Consider the following 20918-nt stretch of genomic DNA (forward strand, 5'->3'; position numbering starts at 1 on the left):
GACATGGTGCACGTACGTGCCACTACCACTCGTAGGATGTAGGCTCGTCGTGCTCTCAACGTAACCTGTGCGTCCGCGGTGCACGACTGCACGTATGATATATGAACGCACTGTACCTGCACCGCTGACTGGCCCAACGGCCCGCCCGGCTGCGCTCTCGGACTGCAACTCTCGTGTTTGTTGGTGCCCCTGGTCTAACCTCGGAGTCCGCCCCGCACGAGATCTGAAGCAGCTTGGCCCAGGCCCTAGAAAGACGAAGGAGGGGTTGCTCGTTTCTTTTCGGCCTGGCTCGCTGAAGCCTCACGCGCGGGGTGGACTCACCTCCCGTCTGTCTCCCACCGCTCCTTCTCTCACCACCACCGACGGCGACGACACGCCGGAGAACGTGTACCTGGAGTGGCTGGATCTCGACACCGTGAGGCCGCTCCTCCCCCGCAGCCTCGGTGGCGTGGAGCCTAGGGCGTGTGCTGGGGCCTCCTCGACGAGCTATGCCACAGGAACGGCCTGCCGTTGAGCGGCTTCGCGTCCCTGCCCGACGACCTCAAGAGAGCCGTCTTGGACAAGCTGACCGACGGCAAGGTCCTCGCGAGGATGGAGTGCGTTAGCTCCGAGCTGAGGCTGCTCGTGGCCGAGCGCACCACGAGCTGTGGAAGACCTTGTACAAGGCCCTGCCTGCGCGCCAGCGCCGGGGCTGGTGGCGTCGGTGGTGGTTCTTCCCCGACTCCGAGAGCTCCGACGAGGAGCAGGAGACCGCTCCTTCTCTCACCACCACCGCGCAGAGCTGACTGCGAGCGCGCGTGCCGCCGCCGCCGCCGCGCAGATCCGGTTGCCGCCGCGAGCCGGGTCGGCTATGGCGACGACGACATTGATGAACGCGGCCACGATGGCGCAGTGCGTGTCGCCGTCGTTGGCTCGTAGGTACCAGCCCAACATCTCCTCCAGCCAGCCCCAGTCGCCGATCCCGTGCAGGCGCCGACCCGAGATGGAGGACGTCGCCCTCGTGCAGCCAAGCTTCTTCCACGTCCCACTCCGGATGCTTGCCGACGACGTACTCATGTTCCTCGCCGCCACCTACCAACCGCTCGATGGAATGCCAACAAGGGAGAGAAGGGAGGTAATGCCACCTGTTCCAGATACGAGGGTGACCATCTCCTGGAGACCGAGCAAGACGCCTACAATGCCGTAGTTCGTTGGAGGCTGGATCTCCTGGTCGCTTATGCGGCTGTGTGCGCAGCGCATGTAGGCTACTGCGACTCGTTCGTGTTTCATGTTCGGGTCCGTGGTGGACTGACCGTGCCCAGGCTGTGGAGTGCAGAGCTCGTCCGTGCCGGTGCAGAGGATACCCGCTCTACGAATCCTGTCTGTACCTCTCACACTCAATATGATTTATAAATTACTTTCGCATCTCTAAACGTACATCGAGTGGGGCAGCGGAAGCGTGGTGTGCTCATAAGCACAGGTCCCACGATCGAAACCTGACTTCGACATTTTTCTTTTGCTTCATCCTGTTTGTTTTTCAGTTTTTTTTGTGCTTCATCCTGTTTGTTTTGTACTACTGGTACATGCTCACTTTTTGCGTTTAATTTGGGTCTGATATCAGTTTTTTTTTTGTTCTTCAGCCTGTGGCCCTGTTCGGCTTGATAAAACTTGACTGCTGGCTGAAAACACTGTTCTGGCTGAATTGTTATGAGAGAAAAATACCTCGGCTGAAAAACAAGCCGGTTGGGTAAGCCGAACAGGCCTGTTTATGTTTTGCTTAATTTTTTTTTCCTTTTTGATCTTTTGTGCTCGCCTGATTGTGTTCTGCTTAATTTTTTTCCGTTTCGATCTTTTGTGCTCTAGCCTATTTGCTTGGTACCGTTTACTTTTTCTGTTTGAGATAATTGTTTGTTGGACATCCAAAGTGATGTTCCTTTATTGGTGGACAGCTACTTTGGAGCATTTTACTAGAAGACACTCTGGTTCGGTGAAATTAGGCCATAGGACACCACGGACCGGTTGCAGCTGGTTGAGTAGAGATAACAACGGTGAAATGACATTCTTACCCCTGCCGCTTTCTTCTTCCTCTCTCTCCCTTTCTCTTTTTTTCTGTTTTCTATCCTCGCCACCCTCTCCGCCTCCCGCACGATGGCATGCGCGGAGCCGTTGGCGGCGAATTCCGCGGGCGTTGTGCCCTCACGCACCGCGCTGCGGCGGTTCTCTGGCAGCTTGCAGAGCTCGAAGAGCGCCGTGGCGGCCTCGCGGCACTCCCGATGCTGCTGCGGCGGAGGAGCCCCGTCAGCACCGGGATGGCCGCAAGGCCCGCCACTGCTGAGGCTGGCCAAGTGTGGCAGAACCTCCTAAATTATAGGGCCCACATGCATTTGTCATTGTTCAATGACTTCTGACGACTATGCATATGTTCTCGGTAACTTAAGAAGCCTGTCGGGTGTCCTCGGAAAACCCGAATCATCCACGATTTCTTTCGAACATGATCCATCACAAAGTCATTGCAGTATTACAACGGTTTATTCACTAATATACATCAGAGTAAAATAGCGGAAGTCTTACAATAACTTAGTTACAAAACAGTTGTTTCATAAACTAAGTACGATTATTATTACAAACCATAGTAGTGGAGTAGCCTAAGTAACATGAAACAAAACACGCAATTAAAGTGCCCTTCCCAAAGGCCACACATTTACTCGACATCTTCGATTTGAACAACCGTCATGCAGCACGGTCTAAGGCAGACCTGCCCATGAGGCTCACCTACAACAAGGGTTAAAGAACCCTGAGTACAAAAGTACTCAACAAGACTAAACCGACATATAAACGGAGAAAACTCAGGAATGTAGGCTCGGAGATTCAAGGTAAGGCTTTAGGAAGAATCAAAGTTCTTTTGCGTAAAAGCTCTCTAACAAGATTCTTTCTTTCAACATACAAGCCTTCATAAAGATCATATATGAATCTACCATGATCCATATTGAGATCATGAACTTCATATCAGACTCTTTCTCAAATCTTACTCAAGTTTTATTTGTTAACTACGATGATGAACAGTGAGTTGAGTCTCCATAACCGAGGAGCAACGACGATTCGAACCGATTATAATCCAGCTGGGGATTCTCAACCACACGACATATGCAGGTTCCTGACCTACATATACCAACCTACCCTCAAATTCTCTAAAACAAGAATGGGTCCGCGCCACCCAAGAGCATAGTACTCCACCAGTCTAGCCCATTGCCACGTGGGTACATGCTACTCTCGCTATCTCTCCACTCCCAGTGCGTGAGTAGCCATTCTCATAATAGAATAGCCGAGTCTAGGCTTACCGGAGTATGTGGCCAGTACTACAAAGTCTCACCTCATGCAATTCAACAACGGACGGTTCTTAACCGACACAGGCGGAAAGAACCTGCTCACAAGACATCCATGTCTTGTGGCTCTCATACACCGAGTCCGCCCGGTCTAGAATTATTACTCTACATGATTATATCTCATGATAACATAAATACCCAATCATATCCAAAAATCCATTTATATCTCACAGGTGACAGGTAATCACCCGACTTCTATCGGTCTAAGCATGGCTAAGCATAAGTTGACATTCCCGAATTAAAACTGGTAACAAGGTTGATATGGAAAAGCAAGGTTGGTAATGCACCAATTAGGTTTCCACTCAACTCCTAATCACTTAATGCAGCATTTAATAATAAAAACGATATAAATTTGTAAAACACAAGGTAGGTTTAAATGCATCCGGGACTTGCCTTGATTGTCGAAAAAGTCAGGTTCCAGAGATGTTCCACAGATATCAAACCCGACCTTAACAGGTGGATTAACTTCCTCAACAACTTGGTTGACTACCACGTTCTCACTTTCGTTCACTAGAACATAGCAATAATGCCATGTTTAAAATAATGCGAAATATAAAACATGATGCTTAACGATGCATGCAAAAGTTAATAACTTGAATACAACTTTCCTTCGCGGTATAGTCACAAGCCAAAAACTAACTAAACCTTTTTATAAACTCAAACACTTACTTTAAATGTCAAGGATCATTTTATGCTTAGGACCCAAGGTCATCACTCAATCACATATTCAAACAAAACCTAAGTCATTAAGAGTTAATATTTGTTTTTATTAATTAACAATTAATTCAAAATTATGAAATAAATCAACTTTTTTCAATTGAGCTCAAAATTTTTGTGAAGGCTCATCACATGATAACTAAGTGTAAAAACAATTTTCATAAATTTTGGATAATTATACAAGCCTAGAAAAATCATGAAAACCCATTTCTTAATTAATTTGAGCAATTTTTATCGCATTCAAAATGTACTGAAAAGTAACATTTAATATTTTTCCTAAAAATTTTACATCTCAGAGAGGTCACACAAAAATTTTCATAATTTTTGGAGCTCTATTTAATTCTACACAAAATAAACAAATCACAGCACTATTTAATCATTTCTACAAAATAGATAAATTCATTTTCAAATAAACGGTCACTGACATCGAGGTCCCACCCATCAGTGAGAGCAGCGCGATGGCGAGCCTCTGACTGGCGCGTTCTCGCCAGCGGCGAGGTCTCCGGCAGCGGGACTCGGACCAACATGATCTCCTTGACATTGCGCACACACCGGTGGCACAGGTTGAAACTCTAGGTCACTAGAGCGACCTTGCTGGCGACGATGGCGGCTCAGCAGAGCACAGCGACATGCACCCAGCGATTTAGTACCTCACTGGCGAAACTAAGGTCATCGACGTACTCAGCACCTCCTAACGGACTTAACCAAGCACTCAATTGAACTAACGACACACCACAACGTAGGTAGTGACGCGCATAGCGGTACGGCGAAGCAAAACCCGCTGGCATCCCGTGGTCCCGTGGCTACGGCATAGTAGAGGTTAAGAAGACCGCACATGCATGATCAGTGGCTCACCCCAAAGCTAATGCGCTTGAGAATGACGGCTGCGACGAGTCGGAGCTAAGTCGTCGACGTTGGAGACGATGGCGGTGGCGTGTACTCACGGTGAAGCTCCGTTCTGAGTAAAGTAGCTGACCAAACGATCAACGATCAAGCTCATGAGCATCATAAGAGAATGAAGATCAAGAAACATCAAAAGCTAAAGCAAGAATCCCACCCGAACACCCTGTCCATGGTGGAACTGATCTCGACGGAGCCTTACCGGGGTTGGAGAAGACGGGGTTACGCCGAGCAAACCAAAGGGAAAGAAGCTGGGCAAGTGGGTGATCTGGAGGTGCTAGGTGATGGCGATCATGGTGACATGCTCGGCTGAGACTGGGAGGGTGAGACGGCTCCGGCACGAGCTCAACGGAGCAAGGCGGCGCTGACGGGAAAAACAGAGGAAAGGAGGAAGAGCGACTGGAGGGCGCTCCAGACTTAACCGGTGAGCGAAGAGCGGCGGTGAGCGGTGCGCTTGACATGCCATGGCAGCACGGACACGTCAAAGTCGGAGGTGGCGTCTGCGGGCGCGCATAGAAGCCGGTGGAAACTCGCTGACGGTGAGTGTCTACCTGCTTGCACTGTTCAAGGTATTTATCGAATTGCCATTCGCTTCATTTCTCAAATTACTCTCAAATTTGTATGGAAACTCAAAAATCTTCAAAAATAAAAGTTGTTCCAAATTCAAAGTTCTACAACTTTGTTTTAATAACCATACCCAAATTCTGTCTAGATTTGAAAATGCAAGTTTGAAATCAAAAGGGGGACACTTAAAGAATTTATCCCCTTTCAAATTACTTCAAATTTTATATAAATTTGAAAACTCTAAAAACCAACTTTGTACACATTGACAAGCTCTACACTTTTCCTTTTAGGCTCAACCCCAAAATGTGCTTAGATTTTGAATTAGGTTTTCCAGGGTAGAATTTTAATACTGGAAATTAGGGTTTTGGAATTCAAATTTAATACTAGAGTTATGAACTTGATTCATCCATACAAGTCAACACATATAATCATAAAAGTAAACTTGTTTTAGTGAATGCATATCAAAGTTTTCACTAACTCAAAAATGATGTGCAATGCATATGATGACATGGCATATTTTAGTGTTTAAAACACCAGAGGTGTTACAACCTTTCCCCCTAAAAGAAATCTCGTCCTAAGATTTAAAAGTCCTAGGATAAAGTAATGAAAAAGGAAATGTGTCAAGCAAATACATTCAAAACCTGACCATAAAACAGCTAAGGTCCCTTCACAAAACATGGTTCGTAAAGACAAAACACAACTAACATTATTCTATATCGACGCAAGAAATTCTGGAAACTGTTCTAGCAAGAAATCTTCGGATTCCCACGTAGCTTCTTCTTCTAATTGTTGATTCCATTCTATCTTGTAGAACTTGATTGTCCTCCTTCGTGTGACATGGTCTTTCTAATCCAGAACTCGGATAGGATATTCTGAATAGGTCAAATCAGGTTCAAGTTCCACTCCTTCAATATCAATATTTTGATCAGGCACTTGAAGACATTTCTTTAACTGGGAGACATGAAACACATCGTGTACAGCTGAGAGATGTTCTGGTAACTTCAAGCAATATGTCACCTTTCCACACCTCTCCAATATTTAAAATGGTCCAATATAACGAGATGCCAACTTGTCTTTAACACCGAAATGGTTGACTCCCTTTATTGGTGATACCTTCAGATGTACATAATCTCCCTTGTTAAACACCAATGGTCGACGTCGTTTATCTGCATAACTCTTTTGTCAGGACTGAGCTATCTTCAAATTATTTTGTATCTACCTAACCTTCTCTTCTGTTTCTTTCACAAGGTCAACTCCAAAGAACTATCTTTTCCCAGGTTCAGACCAATTTAGCGATGTTCTGCATCTACGACCATAGAGTGCTTTAAACGGAGCCATCTTAATGCTCTCTTGATAACTATTGTTGTATGAGAACTCAGCCAAAGGCAAACATTCATCCCACTTATTGGAATAGTTAAGGACACAACACCTTAATATATCTTCAAGTACTTGATTGACCCTTTCAGATACATGAAGTGAGCTGGGGCATTCGTCAAACCAAAAGACATTACCAGGTATTCATATAATCCATATCTGGTGGTAAATGACATTTTAGGAATATCTTCAGGCTTAATTCTGATTTGATGATAACCTAACCTCAAATCAATCTTAGAGAAAACCTTGGCTCTAGCCAGTTGATCAAAAAGTAAATCTATCCAAGGTAAGGGATATTTATTTTTAATTATCACTTCATTCAATGGTCGATAGTCAATACACAATCTCAGGGTCTCATCTTTCTTTTTCACAAAAATTATAGGACATCCCCAAGATGATGAACTAGGTTGGATAAAACCTTTATCAATCAACTCTTGCAATTGAGTCTTCAACTCAGCTAATTCCTTGGGAGGCATCCTATAAGCTCTCCTAGAGATCAGAGCTGTTCCAGGCTTAAGATCTATTCCAAACTAAACATCTCTATTAGGTGGTAGACCGAGTAAATCTTTAGGAAAAACATCTGGAAATTCACAGACTACAGGGATATCTCTAATCTCTTTGACAGAAGTTGCACAAACTGTTTCCACTAATCTCTTTAAGATTGGAAGTTAGATAAGAAGTTGAGAATTACTGTTTGGCAAACTCAACCTTATTGTCCCATTCAAAGTATCTACAACAGCCTTATGCTGATACATCCAGTTCATACTCAGGATCACATCTATATCCCGATCTTTTAAAATAATCATGGTAGTGGAAAAAATGTGCCCATCTAGGTTTATGGGTACTTGGTTCACCATTTCCTTAGTACACAAACGTCCCTCGGACGACTGTATATAAAAATTCTCCTTCATTCCCCAATTGGAATTTCATGCTTTATGACAAAGGTTCTATTGATGAATGTATGAGATGCACCAGAATCAAAAAGCATAACTGTTGGATGATCGGCGACAGGAAACATACCCAGCATCACTGGTTCCCCTTCTAGAATCTCCACAGCTTGAGTATAGAAAACCCGCCCCGTCTTCTTTTCATTTCTACCCTTCTGAGCATTTTGGTTGTTGTTCTTATCCTGAGCTTGACCCTATTGTTGATTTCTGGGAGCTTTCTAAAAATTTGGATTGTACTGCTTAGGATACGAACATTCCCTAGAGAAATGACCTAACTTCCCATAATTGAAACATGGGTAATTGTGGCCTTGGGGTGTTGGAGCACGAACACTAGGAACATTTGTCTGTTATGAGTTCGGGTAAGTTATGGTAGGACGGACATTTGGTCGCTACCCAGCTTGGAGCTGCGGCGGGCGATAAGGAGGACAGTAGTGATTCACCAGATGATAAATTATCTTCTGTCTCTTTTGATTGCCACCAAAAGACCCAGATGGCACGCTCTTTTTCTTATTAATTTCCTTATGATGCCGATATTTTTCCTCTGAAGCAATAGCGATGTTAACTGCCTCATGATACGTGACATTTGTGCAGGTAGTCATCATGGTCTGAAGTTTGGTATTAAGGCCACGCATGAACCACTTCTTCTTCTTGGCATCTGTGTTAACATGCTCATGTGCATATTGTGAAAGGTGATTAAACTTGCCCACATACTGCATGACTGTTTGATCACCTTGCTTCAAAGCAAGAAACTCATCAAGCTTCATGGCCATAACTCCATCTGGAATATAATGGGCATAGAAAGCAGTGCAGAACTTAGCCCAAGTTAACCGAGTACCGGCTGGTTGCATGGCCACAAGGTTCGCCCACCAAGCACCTGCTGCACCTCTAAGCTATTGGGCAGCAAAAACAGGCTTCTGGAACTCAGTGTATGGAATGAGGTCGAACTTCTGCTCTATTGTACAAAGCCAATCATCAGCTTCAAGTGGTTCATCAGCCTTAGAAAATACTGGTGGTCGTGTATCCATGAAGTCAACATATGTAGCTTCTTGCCTTTGATGATTACGACCATGATTCCCTTGCATCATATTCTAATTGCTTTGAGCTAACTCCCGAAGCAACCGAGCATTATCTACGGTCACATGGACTAGTGCCGCGATAGCATCAGCCAAAGTTGGTGGAACTGGTGGTGGATTAGGAACACCACCCTCGTCTTGCGAAGAACCAGGAATATCTGAAGCCCGAGTACGAGGCATCTGTTCATGACAAACCAAACTTTACTCACAAGCATTTATTGAAATATAAAAAGAGTTTACTATAAACACAATACATTGGGTTTACTTATTTATACACAAGTCTGCACTTAAGCAAGACTACCCAGCTTGACTAGAACTCACTATATTACAACTCTACTCTTCTCCTTGATCATATCAAACCTCGGGATCGATATCCATTCCAGAAACATTTCTGCCTTCATCATCACCTTCATTGACCACCACTACTTCTTCTGGATCCTCTTCTTCTTCCTCTTCAGGTTCATCATCATCTGCTATGATGACACCTGGGTCCATTGCATCAGCTTGAGGCTCATGATTTGGATTCAGGAGGTTGTTCAACCTATGGACTTCTTCATGTAGATTGGTATAATATTCTTCTAAGTCTTCTACATAGAATTCTAACTCATGAGCTCGGGCTCTAGCTACATCTTCTCTATGCCAAACTTCATTTCTTCCTTCCACCATACGAACTAACATACGCTCACAGTTCTTATGAGCGGTGGTGAGACACCTCAATTGATCCTATAACTTGCCCACCTAGATGGCATCCAAAGCCCTATCTCTTGTAGCCTATGCTAATTCTGCTAAAAGCCTCTGTACCTCAGCCTGGGGACCAGGCCTAAAGCTGCTACTGCTAGCACCATCACTTCTAGGGGCAAGTTGGTGACGAGGGACTCCTTTGGATCCAACGGACTTATGGGACGTTACCTTGGTATGAGCCATACTGTAGAAAGCAAGATTTAATAACAGTAAGACAATCTGAGAAAAGTCTAAAGAGTAGTAAGAATGGAACTTATACTACTCAACCCAAACTGAGAGGGAAAGTAAATAACAAGTGGATTAATCATGATGCATGAGTCGTCCTTACGAAACTTAAACATCAAAGCTCCTAAAGTATATAAACAATAGTTCTTATTATATAGGGCATAATAAGATTACTACTCCACCATACAAAACCTTTTTAATCAAATAAGGAATGGCGAGAATGAATTAAGATAAGTCAGAAGCAATTTGGACCAAATTAACAGATTAAATTTATTTGCCCCAAATCGTTTTGAAGTTTTTATAAAACAATACTATAAAAAATTGGTAATGGTCGCTTTGATACCAGTCTATGGCAGAACCTCCTAAATTATAGGGCTCACATGCACCTGTCATTGTTTAATGACTTCTGACGGCTATGCATATGTTCCCGGTAACGTAAGAAGCTTGTCGAGTGTCCTCGGGAAACCCAAATCATCCACGATTTCTTCCGAGCAGGATCCATCACAGAGTCATTGCAGTATTACAACGGTTTATTCATTAATATACATTAGAGTAAAATAGCGGAAGTCTTACAATAACTTAGTTATAAAATAGTTGTTTCACAAACTAAGTACGATTATTATTACAAACCATAGTAGTGGAGTAGCCTAAGTAACATGAAACAAAACACGTAATTAAAGTGCCCTGCCCAAGGGCCACATATTTACTCGACATCTTCGATTTGAACAACCGTCATGTAGCACGGTCCAAGGCAGACCTGCCCATGAGGCTCACCTGCAACAAGGGTTAAAGAACCCTGAGTACAAAAGTACTCAACAAGACTAAACCGACATATAAACGGAGAAAACTCAGGAATGCAGGCTCGGGGATTCAAGGTAAGGCTTTAGCAAGAATCAAAGTTCTTTTGCGTAAAAGCTCTCTAACAAGATTCTTTCTTTCAACATACAAGCCTTCATAAAGATCATATATGAATCTGCCATGATCCATATTGAGATCATGAACTTCATATTAGACTATTTCTCAAATCTTACTCAAGTTTTATTTGTTAACTACGATGATGAACAGTGAGTTGAGTCTCCATAACCGAGGAGCAACGACGATTCGAACCGATTATAACCTAGCTGGGGATTCCCAACCACACGACATATGCAGGTCCCTGACCTACATATACCAACCTACCCTCAGATTCTCTAAAACAAGAACGGGTCCGCGCCACCCGAGAGCACAGTACTCCACCAGTCGAGCCCATTGCCACGTGGGTACACGCTACTCTTGCCATCTCTTCACTCCCAGCGCGCGAGTAACCATTCTTGTAATAGAATAGCCGAGTCTAGGCTTACCGGAGTATGTGGCCAGTACTACATAGTCTCACCTCATGCAATTCAACACTGGACGGTTCTTAACCGACACAGGCGGAATGAACCCGCTCACAAGACATCCATGTCTTGTGGCTCTTATACACCGAGTCCACCCAGTCTAGAATTATTACTCCGCATGATTATATCTCATGATAACATAAATACCCAATCATATCCAAAAATCCATTTATATCTCGCAGGTGACAGGTAATCACCTGACTTCTATCGGTCTAAGCATGACTAAGCATAAGTAGGCATTCCTGAATTGAAACTGGTAACAAAGTTGATATGGAAAAGCAAGGTTGGTAATGCACCAATTAGGTTTCCACTCAACTCCTAATCACTTAATGCAACATTTAATAATAAAAACGATATAAATTTGTAAAACACAAGGTAGGTTTAAATGCATCCGGGGCTTGCCTTGATTGTTGGAAAAGTCAGGTTCCGGAGATGTTCCACAGATATCAAACTCGACCTCAATAGGTGGATTAACTTCCTCAACAACTTGGTTGACTACCACGTTCTCAATTTCGTTCACTACACGTAGTAATAATGTCATGTTTAAAACGATGCGAAATATAAAACATGATGCTTGACGATGGATGCAAAAGTTAAAACATGGAGGCGCTAGGTGATGGCGATCATGGTGATGTGCTCGACTAAGACTGGGAGGGCGAGATGGCTCCGACGCGAGCTCAACGGAGCAAGGCGGCGCTGACGGGAAAAACAGAGGAAAGGAGGAAGAGCGACTGGAGGGCGCTCTAGACTTAACAGGTGAGCGAAGAGCGGCGGTGAGCGGTGCGCTTGACGCGCCATGACAGCGCGGACACGTCGAAGCCGGAGGTGGCGCCTGCGGGCGCGCGTAGAAGCCGGTGGAAACTCACCGACGGTGAGTGTGTGCCTGCTTGCACTGTTCAAGGTATTTACCGAATTGCCATTTGCTTCATTTCTCAAATTACTCTCAAATTTGTATGGAAACTCAAAAATCTTCAAAAATAAAAGTTGTTCCAAATTCAAAGTTCTACAACTTTATTTTAATAACCATACCCAAATTCTGTCTAGATTTGAAAATGCAAGTTTGAAATCAAAAGGGGACACTTTAAGAATCTATCCCCTTTCAAATTACTTCAAATTTTATATAACAACTTTGAAAACTCTAAAAAGCAACTTTGTACACATTGACAAGCTCTACACTTTTTCTTTTAGGCTCAACCCCAAAATGTGCTTAGATTTTGAATTAGGTTTTCCAGGATAGAATTTAAATGCTAGAAATTAGGGTTTTGGAATTCAAATTTAATACTAGAGTTATGAACTTGATTCATCCATACAAGTCAACACATATAATCATAAAAGTAAACTTGTTTTAGTGAATGCATATCAAAGTTTTCACTAACTCAAAAATGATGTGCAATGCATATGATGACATGGCATATTTTAGTGTTTAAAACACCAGAGGTGTTACACCAAGTCCGGCGCCGTCGCGGGCGGAGGAGCCCCGTCAGCACCGGGACACCGCGGCGGAGAGCGCGTCCACGGCGTCGTCCACCACGAGCCCCACGCGCGTGTCGTCGCCGTCCAGGCTGAGGTGCAGGAGCGCCCGGGCCGCCCCCTCGTCCCCGGCCTCTGCGTGCCGCAGCAGCACTGCCGCGTTGCCGGACTCTAGCACCTCCCTCCGCCCGCGTGGCGCCAGATTTGGCCAGCCTCAGCAGCGCCGGCACCGGCGACGCGGACCGAGTCGGCGCCGCCGACATCGCTTCTTGCCTCGCGTGCGCCCCTCCATCTGCAGGGACAGGAGCCGCCGCTGCCGCAGCCAAGAAAAACGAGACGACGGCTATGAGGCGACGCAACGCGTGGTTGGGGATGAGCGGCGGGTAGGGCGGCAGCGGGAGGTTGGTGACGGGGCAGGTGAGGTGCCCCCCGTCAAGCCACTGCTGGATGCTGCGGCGCTCGAAGGTGTGGCCGGAGGGGAGGATGACGGGGTCCGTCATGACGTCCAGCGTGATTGGGCATAGTAAATCGTCCGGCCACACCTCCATTCCTGGGCGGCAGGATCCGCGGCGCCGGCGCATTCACGCGAAAAGGGGACAAGCGGAATGGGAAGCGTGTGGGACTCAGTCCAGGAGGAAGTCGAAGACGACGACGAAGAAGAAGACGACGACTGCTTCATGGGCCCGTCATGCGCCGGCGGGTGCGGGAGGCGGAGAGGGTGGCGGGGATAGGAAACAGAAACAAAAAGAGAAAGGGAGAGAGAGAGGAAGAAGAAAGCGGCAGGAGCAAGAATGTCATTTCATCGCTATTCTCTCTCCTCAAACGGCTGCAACCGGTCCACAATGTCCTGTGATCTAATTTCACCGAATCAAAGTGTCTTATGGCAAAATACTTAAGTGAGTAACCGAACCATTACTTTGATGTCCAACAGACCATTGTTCCTTTCTGTTTCGGTTTCCCCTTGCGTGTTGTTCCTTTCTGTTTCGGTTTCCCCTTGCGTGTGTGCGCGCTTCAGCCTGTCTGTTTGGTACCTGCTCACTTTTCCTATTTTTCGGTTATATCTTTGCCTGATGAGTGATGGCACACTTGGTCTAAGCGTTGGGTATCGGTGCACTACAAAACTCTTCCGAACACAGTAGCAAATAACATCAAGTTCTTCAGTTTCATCAAACCCTGATCCATGATGCATCATCAGAAGACTACGAGAAAACTTGTTTGCAACCATGTATTTGTATAGTGGCACAATTATGCAACGACATACAGAACAGGTCGAGTAAACAAACCGCCCAAATTGATCAGCGACACGCTCAAGGACAATCACTATAAGCTACAAACACCGCCTTAGCCTAGGGGGAGGATGCCGATGAAATCTTGCTGGTAAGGATTACAAGCAGAGCTATCGTTACAGCGAAGCTCACGGCCAAACCGCACCACAAAATCGTGTCAATGTTTACCCCTCTCCTAGTTACTACTTTCACCTGCCGTTCCTTCCCTAGTGAATGTGCTGCACTGCTTTCACTTTCTTTCGGGGTTCCCTCTACCCTTCTCCTCACAAGCATAGGCTGGAGTGCCTCCTGACGAGTAACATCACCACAGGCCTGCGGGGCATGAGATGTGTTTTCACATCGTTCTGGGGCACACTGTTGTGCCTCATTGGAGCATGCACTGGTGCCACAGGAGTCAGTGGCACAACAACCAGCTTCCTCCACCTGATTCTGTCCATGTTCTTTCTGCAGTTTGGCACTAGTTTGCTTCGGTGCTTCTCCTACTGCAACAGATCCTTCTATCACATAACCAAAGACAGACCATCGTCCAACAGATGTGATCTTCACATTTGCTGATGTTCCTAACAAGCTATCAGGAGCAATTACCAGCACCTGGATATATCCCTTGGTATGTCCAACCTGTGCAGGAAAAGATCATTTCAGGGTAAGCTTTGCACGGGGCATGAACATATAATCAGCAATCAGCGACAAGAATTGGTATGCACTTACCAAGTGAACACCATCAGTCGCAATCTCGGTGATCCAGATCCTCTCTACTTTGCCTTCCATTCCTTGGTATGGTGAAAATGATTCAAAAACTGAAGTCAATTCACGACTCCGCTTTTTCACTTCATTGCTTGGTACCTTCTTCATCCTAGCAGCAGGTGTCCCTACAAAAACCACATTGTAGATGTACACGCAGGAAAAGAATATCAACAACCAAGACTTGTAGTTTTACAGACCATTGTGGCTTGAGGAAGAACAATTTACCTGGTCTAGGGTAAAACTGTGAAATGTGGACCTGAGGGAATTGATATTCCTTTACGAGGTTAACAGTCTCAGAGAAATCTTGATCAGTCTCACCTGAAAATGGGATGTCAATTCAGTGCAAAGTATTAGCAGCAGCATTTTTTGTGGCATTCAATTAATAAAATATCATTCAGATGTACTCATAAATGATAACTAAGAACATATTGCTAAGCTGAGAACTTGCTTAGCGTACCAGGAAAGCCACAGATAATATCTGTAGCAATTTGCATTCCAGGGACAAGCTCACACAGAGTGTCAACTACCTTTCTGAACTCGCCAACAGTGTATTCACGATTCATTGCCTGGCATGTGCAATCATACACTGAGTCAGATCCAGGTGCAGACACTGGATATATAAGTTATAAACAATGTGTGCGTGTGGTGTGAGTGTGGAGTGTGTGGTTTGTGTGCGTCCAGTTGTACCCAATCAAAAAAAAAAAAAGAATATTCATGCTGTATGTTTGCTGCTAAAAAGCTATTCAGAACAAGAGTTGAAAGTTTAACTATACCGTTAAAACAGCATCGCTTCCAGATTGCACAGGAACATGGAGGAAAGAGTAAACGCAGGGATGGCGCAAAACAGCAGCTATCTCCTTCAAATGCTCTAGTATGAAAGGAGGATTTGTCATGCCTATGCGGAGCATTGTGCTTTGGTCAACAGGAAGCTCCGCAACAATCGCATTTAACAAATTTGGAAGGTTTGTACTGATATCCCGTCCTGAAAATTTTGCAAGCCAGAAGAAGTAAATTACCACATTTATCTATCATTAGAAGATCCAGAAGGAATTGGACATCGAGATTACCATAAGCACCAGTATCTTCGCTGCTCAACCAGATCTCCCGGACACCTTCGGAGACAACAGTTTTCACACGATCCACCTGCAATAGATTGAAGATCAAATGATTTACTTGGAGATTGAAGCAACAGCAGCATTGCTCCACAATAGACACATTCTGAATATACTTACCAAGCTGTCAATAGTATAGCTTCCCAAATGACCACGAGCATGCTTTGTCTTACAGTATGTGCAGGCGCCTAAACATCCCACATTAATAGGAAGAATCTCGATAAACTTGTTCTTTCTTACCTGTAAGTATAATTTTAGTGAATCGGAAATAAAGTTAAAGGATCTGTTAACTACAAAAGGTTAATATAACTAGCACATCGATTTGCTTAATAAACAAAAAAATTGTACACCCATGTGCTCATAATACTGGCAAGACACAAGTATTGTGCTTAAAATAATACGCAGAGGTACGACTTATACCTTAGGTAAATCAAGTGAAGGCAGTGTTTTCCGACTCAACAGCCGAACCTCATGGCCCTTTAAAGTTTCCTCAACCACTTCAACAACTCGGTCTATCTGTTGCACTCCAATTATACTAATACCTTCAAGCTCCTTGAGACCCTGGCTTCCTTGGGGTACACATCCAGCCACTACTAGTGGCTTGTTTGCATTCTTGCATTTAGATATGAGGGTTGTCATTGCAGATTGACTTGGATTTTTCACTGTGCATCTAGAATAGAACAAATCAATGTTGAGCTACATATACAGTACATATCAATCTTTCTTTCTTAGTTGGGTTTTGCAATTAAATTATCCCGTGTACCTAAACATCACCGACTCAGCCATCATAAATGGAAAATTGGAAATCAACTAAGCACCTAGCCACTTACTGTATTAGACAGTACAGTCCACTGAATGGTAAAGTACAAGAAAATAGGTGGAGTTCAATGTTGCGAATCAATAGCCATAACAGTTTTAAATTCATTTCATGTATACATCTAGCCTTCAATGAGCAATCAGCAAACAAAAGAAATCAACCATACGTGTTAATTAGCCACAAATCTGCTCCTTCGGGATCTTCAGTGATTGCATATCCAAATGCAGAGAGCTGACCTGACATGTATTCACTGTCACTCTGCGGAGCAGAAAAAGGAAGAGATGTTACAGTAAGTCAATCACATAGCACAGCAAAACCATTGGCCTCTCAGCATTTGCACTACAGCACTAGCCGCTCGAAGACACCAACACGAAAATTATGCAGTCTTTCATACCAGCACACTAACTAGTTCGGAAGCTCGCGTAATAAAAAAGAATAAGCAGAAACTAGTGAGGAGGGAAGCTTGCCTGGTTATGTGAGCACCCGAAAGTCTTAACGTAAATCGTCTGCAACACAGAACGCACGAGAAGCCGCGCGAACATCAGATCACAAGCACAGATGGAGCATCTCTAAGAAGCCCGCAAGCAATGGCGTTACCTGCGTGCCGGGGATCCGGTCCTCGGGCTGAGGCGGAGCCTGCGCGACCCTGGACAACCGGCGCTTCGGCTTGACCGTGACGGCGGCTAGAGGGAGGCGGGGGGCTCCGCCGCCAGAGAGGCCGGCCGGGCCCAGCACGTCCTCGATGTCCTCCATCTCCGGCTGCGGCGGTGGCCGGGAGCGGTGTGCCGAGCCGAGTAGGGTTTTCGCCTGCGGACCCGCGTCGAACAGCTGCAGCGCGAGGCCGGAAAGTAACTGGGCCTCCGAGCAGAATGGTGGACTTTCTGTTTACCACCGGGCCAAGCAATCCGGGATGATGAAGCCGGTTCATAATGCTCATGAAGCCCAGATGCGCATGATCTTGGGCCGGTTCTTCCTGGGCTGCCAGTGCGATGACCGTGCCACGCAGCGCAGCCGTCGTCGCTGCCTCGCTCGATCCCGGAGCCCAGAGGTCCCCGCCGGCCGCCGCTACTCCAACAGCCGACCCGAGGTCCGAAGCGCGCGAGAACCGAAACCATACCAGGCGCAGCCACGTTCACGCACGCGTGTCGTTCCTATGCTCGTGGCCATGCCATACGTGCCCCATCGCACACCTCGCCGTCGTTCCACGTGTAAAAAGCACACACCACGGCTACACCTTTGGTAGCTTCTACAACTATCGGCGGCCGCGATTTTTAAGCTGTTTGCCATGGCGGAGCACACTACAGTGAAAAGAGTGCTCGCCATACTCGCAATGGCAAGATAGCTGCTCACTTCGTACGACAACCAAGCTGATGCGTGCTCACCAAATGCGACACCGACACATCGCCGCCATGATGAACGTCGTGGCCATCGTGCTCGTCCTCTCCACTCTGGCGGCCGCGGGGGTCTGGTCCCCCGCGCCGCCGCCGCCGCCCTCGGCCCCGTATCACGCCGACCACGTCGTCCGGGAGGGCCGACGCGTGGTCATCGTGGAGTACGAGCGCGAGCTCCCGCTCTCGACCGAGGACGGCGGCAGTGTCAAGGTCCAGGAGACGCGCGTCCTGCCCCCGGACGCGCTCGACGGCGTCGAGGGCGACGGCGGGGTGTTCGACGAGGCCAGGGGCGTGGTCTCTAACGCGGCCGGCAAGGTGGCCGGCGCGGCGGAGGAGGGCAAGGAGAGGCTCTCCGACGCCAAGGAGAGCGCCAAGGGTGGTGTACTCGGCGCGGTCAAGCGGTGCAAGGACAGACTCTGCGGCGCCGGCAGGAAAGTGGAAGAGGGAGCCAAGGACGCGGCGTCCCGCGTCGAGCACGGCGTGGAGGACGCGGCGAGGGGCGCCAAGGAGGCGGTCTGGGATGCCAAGGACAGCGCCGAGAACATGGCGTTCGACGCCGCGCAGAAGGGTAAGGAGACGATGAAGAGCGCCAAGGACAAGGCGTCGGAGGCCGCACAACAGGGGAAGGAGGCCGTGCGGAGCGCGAAGGACAAGGCGTCGGACGCCGCGCATCAGGGGAAGGAGACCGTGAAGAGCGCCAAGGACAAGGTCTCCGAAGCCGCTGGCAAAGCGAAGGAGAAGGCGTCCGACATCCAGCACGGAACAGCCGAAGCGGCGAAGGCTGCCAAAGAGAGGGTGTCCGAGGCGGCCAGGCACGCCAAGAACACCGTCCGGAGCGCCAGGGACAGCGTCTCCGACATCGCACATAGAACCGAGGAGCGCGCGGCGGACAGGGCCGCGGAGGCCGAGGTGGAAGTGAAGGCGAGGGCCGCCGAGGTGGGCAAGAACCTGACGGACATCGCGCGGCGGGCGCGCGACGTGGGCGCCGACGCGGCCGCGTACCTCCTCGGCGCGCCCGGCCGGGAGGCGGCGCGCACCGCGACGGCCGTGATGCACCTCCTGGGCTTCGCCACCGCCTACGGCGCCTGCGTGTGGGTGACGTTCGTGTCCAGCCACGTGCTGGCCGCGGCGCTGCCGCGGCAGCAGCTCGGCATGCTGCAAAGCAAGCTGTTCCCGGTGTACTTCCGCGCCATGGCCTACGGCGTCGGGCTGGCGCTCGCCGCGCACCTGCTGGGGCGGGAGCACAGGTCCGTGGCGTCGCGCGCGCAGAGCTTCAACCTGCTCGCCGCGCTCGGCCTCGTCCTCGCCAACATGCTGCTGCTCGAGCCGAAAGCCACCAAAGTAAGTTGAGCCCCACCTTCTGTCGTCGCGTACGTGTATCTGTCCCAATTCTCACCGCATATCTATATACTTGCAGGTGATGTTCGAGAGGATGAAAGTGGAGAAGGAAGAAGGCCGGGGACGTGACATGGTGGACATCGTCGACCCGCCGGTGGTGACCGTGGCCACGCCGACCGCCGCCACCACCACCACCGTCCCCACGGCGGCGGCCACAGCGCTCACAGGCACAGCTCCCGCGGACGGCGCGGGGACCGGCGGCAAGCAAGCGAAGCCCGCGACGGCAACAGGCGACGCGGAGGAGATGTCGAAGAGCAGGGCGGTGACTCTGAGCAGGCGGCTGAAGCAGCTCAACGGCTACTCGTCCCTGTGCAACGTGCTGTCCCTGATGTCCCTCACCTGGCACCTCGTGCACCTGGCGCGCCGCCTGCACGCGGGCACCGCCGCCTGCTAGGTTGATGATACGGTGGGGCTCATGGCTGCTGTCGTGCTGAGCTCGCTTCGCAGTCTCTTGTAGACTTGTAGGAGTACTTGGTTTCTGATGTGAATGTGACACGTTGGCGAGTGGCGACGTTCACGTAGTTTAGGCTTCAGTTTGTGTTCGGCTAGTGGCTGTTTCAGTTTGTGTACCTTGGATGTACCTAGTACTACTCAGATGTGTAAGTTTAGACTAGTTTCATCTAACGTGTGTTACTCACGGCGTGCAGCGTGCTTTTCTGTTTGTAGTGGTGATGGCGCAGAAGTTTGCTGGGTCATGTTTTGCTTCACTTGTCCAGTCCAGCGCAGTTCGTTACACCGGACTATGATCTCTTTCGTCGGGGTATAGTTCAATTTATAAGCTGCTTCAATTTATAAGCTGCCGCTACGTAGGCGCCTTTGTTTGGAGCGGGGTATAGTTCAATTTATAAGCTGCCGCTACGTAGGCGCCTTTGTTTGGAGCGGGGTAGAGCGTATTTGAGTTTTATCCTCTTATTTGGTGTTATTTAGACCTGTGGATATATTGGTGCTGTTCGGCCTATGGTTTGACCGGTGCTATCCTGTATATAGATTTAGGCATTTAGCCTCCGGGACGGGATAGCGTCTGGACGGCGCTACCTTCCGCCCCCGCGTAAGCATGCGCCTGCTTGGGTTCGTTCGCGCCGTTTCTTTTTTCATCCGGAATAGTATTTTTCTCTCATTCAGACTCATTCAGATTCATTTTAAAATTCCTCCAAGTGAACGGAGCCTTCATGTGGGAGCCTACCCGCTCTGTTTTCGACGCCTACGTGAGCCCATGTAGGGGCCGCATCTCGATCTACGTCCATTCCACCATTTGCCGCGCCAGCAACACGTGGAACACTAGACTTATTTTTAAATATGTAAATCAAATACTTTGCGACATATGTCCGAAACGGTTGAAACACTTACAATATGCGTCTAAAACAACATGAAAACACGTGCATAGTTATTGCAAAACATATGCAACATCCAGATTGTACATG

The 20918-nt window shown here is 47.7% G+C and overlaps 2 protein-coding genes and 1 pseudogene across 3 annotated transcripts; 1 reads left to right on the forward strand and 2 right to left on the reverse strand.

Annotated features, from left to right (window-relative positions):
• Positions 1-762: 762 nt before the first annotated feature.
• On the reverse strand, positions 763-13297 carry LOC136495802 (U-box domain-containing protein 8-like; annotated as a pseudogene).
• A 652-nt stretch (positions 13298-13949) lies between these two features.
• On the reverse strand, positions 13950-17551 carry LOC136497263 (uncharacterized). 2 transcript variants are annotated; one of them, XM_066493060.1, is made up of 11 exons: positions 17306-17551; positions 17176-17214; positions 16875-16966; positions 16312-16561; positions 16012-16131; positions 15847-15922; positions 15553-15761; positions 15237-15345; positions 15005-15097; positions 14744-14904; positions 13950-14653 (listed from the first exon to the last, which is right to left on the reverse strand). In XM_066493060.1, exons 1-11 carry the CDS (start codon positions 17459-17461, stop codon positions 14096-14098), a joined length of 1863 nt encoding a protein of 620 aa, XP_066349157.1. In that variant the 5' UTR covers positions 17462-17551; the 3' UTR covers positions 13950-14095. The 2 variants fall into 2 exon arrangements, with proteins under 2 accessions (XP_066349157.1, XP_066349158.1); XM_066493061.1 differs by lacking the exon at positions 17306-17551 and having other exon boundaries at positions 16312-16553; positions 17176-17218.
• Positions 17552-17665: 114 nt separating this feature from the next.
• LOC136497264 (uncharacterized) lies at positions 17666-20162 on the forward strand. Its single transcript, XM_066493062.1, has 2 exons — positions 17666-19440; positions 19517-20162. Exons 1-2 carry the CDS (start codon positions 18079-18081, stop codon positions 19889-19891), a joined length of 1737 nt encoding a protein of 578 aa, XP_066349159.1. The 5' UTR covers positions 17666-18078; the 3' UTR covers positions 19892-20162.
• Positions 20163-20918: the final 756 nt, after the last annotated feature.

This window comes from Miscanthus floridulus, chromosome 12, assembly GCF_019320115.1.
Source record: "Miscanthus floridulus cultivar M001 chromosome 12, ASM1932011v1, whole genome shotgun sequence".
Lineage (NCBI taxonomy): Eukaryota > Viridiplantae > Streptophyta > Magnoliopsida > Poales > Poaceae > Miscanthus > Miscanthus floridulus.

What these genes read in the sequence shown, in the direction of transcription:
- LOC136497263 (XM_066493060.1), bottom strand. Translation starts at nt 17,461, where the DNA reads ATGGAGGACATCGAGGACGTGCTGGGCCCGGCCGGCCTCTCTGGCGGC. An exon ending in CTTCACTTGATTTACCTAAG is followed by an intron (nt 16,132 to 16,311) that starts GTATAAGTCGTA and finishes TTATACTTACAG; the next exon opens with GTAAGAAAGAACAAGTTTAT. An exon ending in ACAGTTTTACCCTAGACCAG is followed by an intron (nt 14,905 to 15,004) that starts GTAAATTGTTCT and finishes TGGTTTTTGTAG; the next exon opens with GGACACCTGCTGCTAGGATG.
- LOC136497264 (XM_066493062.1), top strand. Translation starts at nt 18,079, where the DNA reads ATGCGTGCTCACCAAATGCGACACCGACACATCGCCGCCATGATGAAC. An exon ending in TCGAGCCGAAAGCCACCAAA is followed by an intron (nt 19,441 to 19,516) that starts GTAAGTTGAGCC and finishes ATATACTTGCAG; the next exon opens with GTGATGTTCGAGAGGATGAA.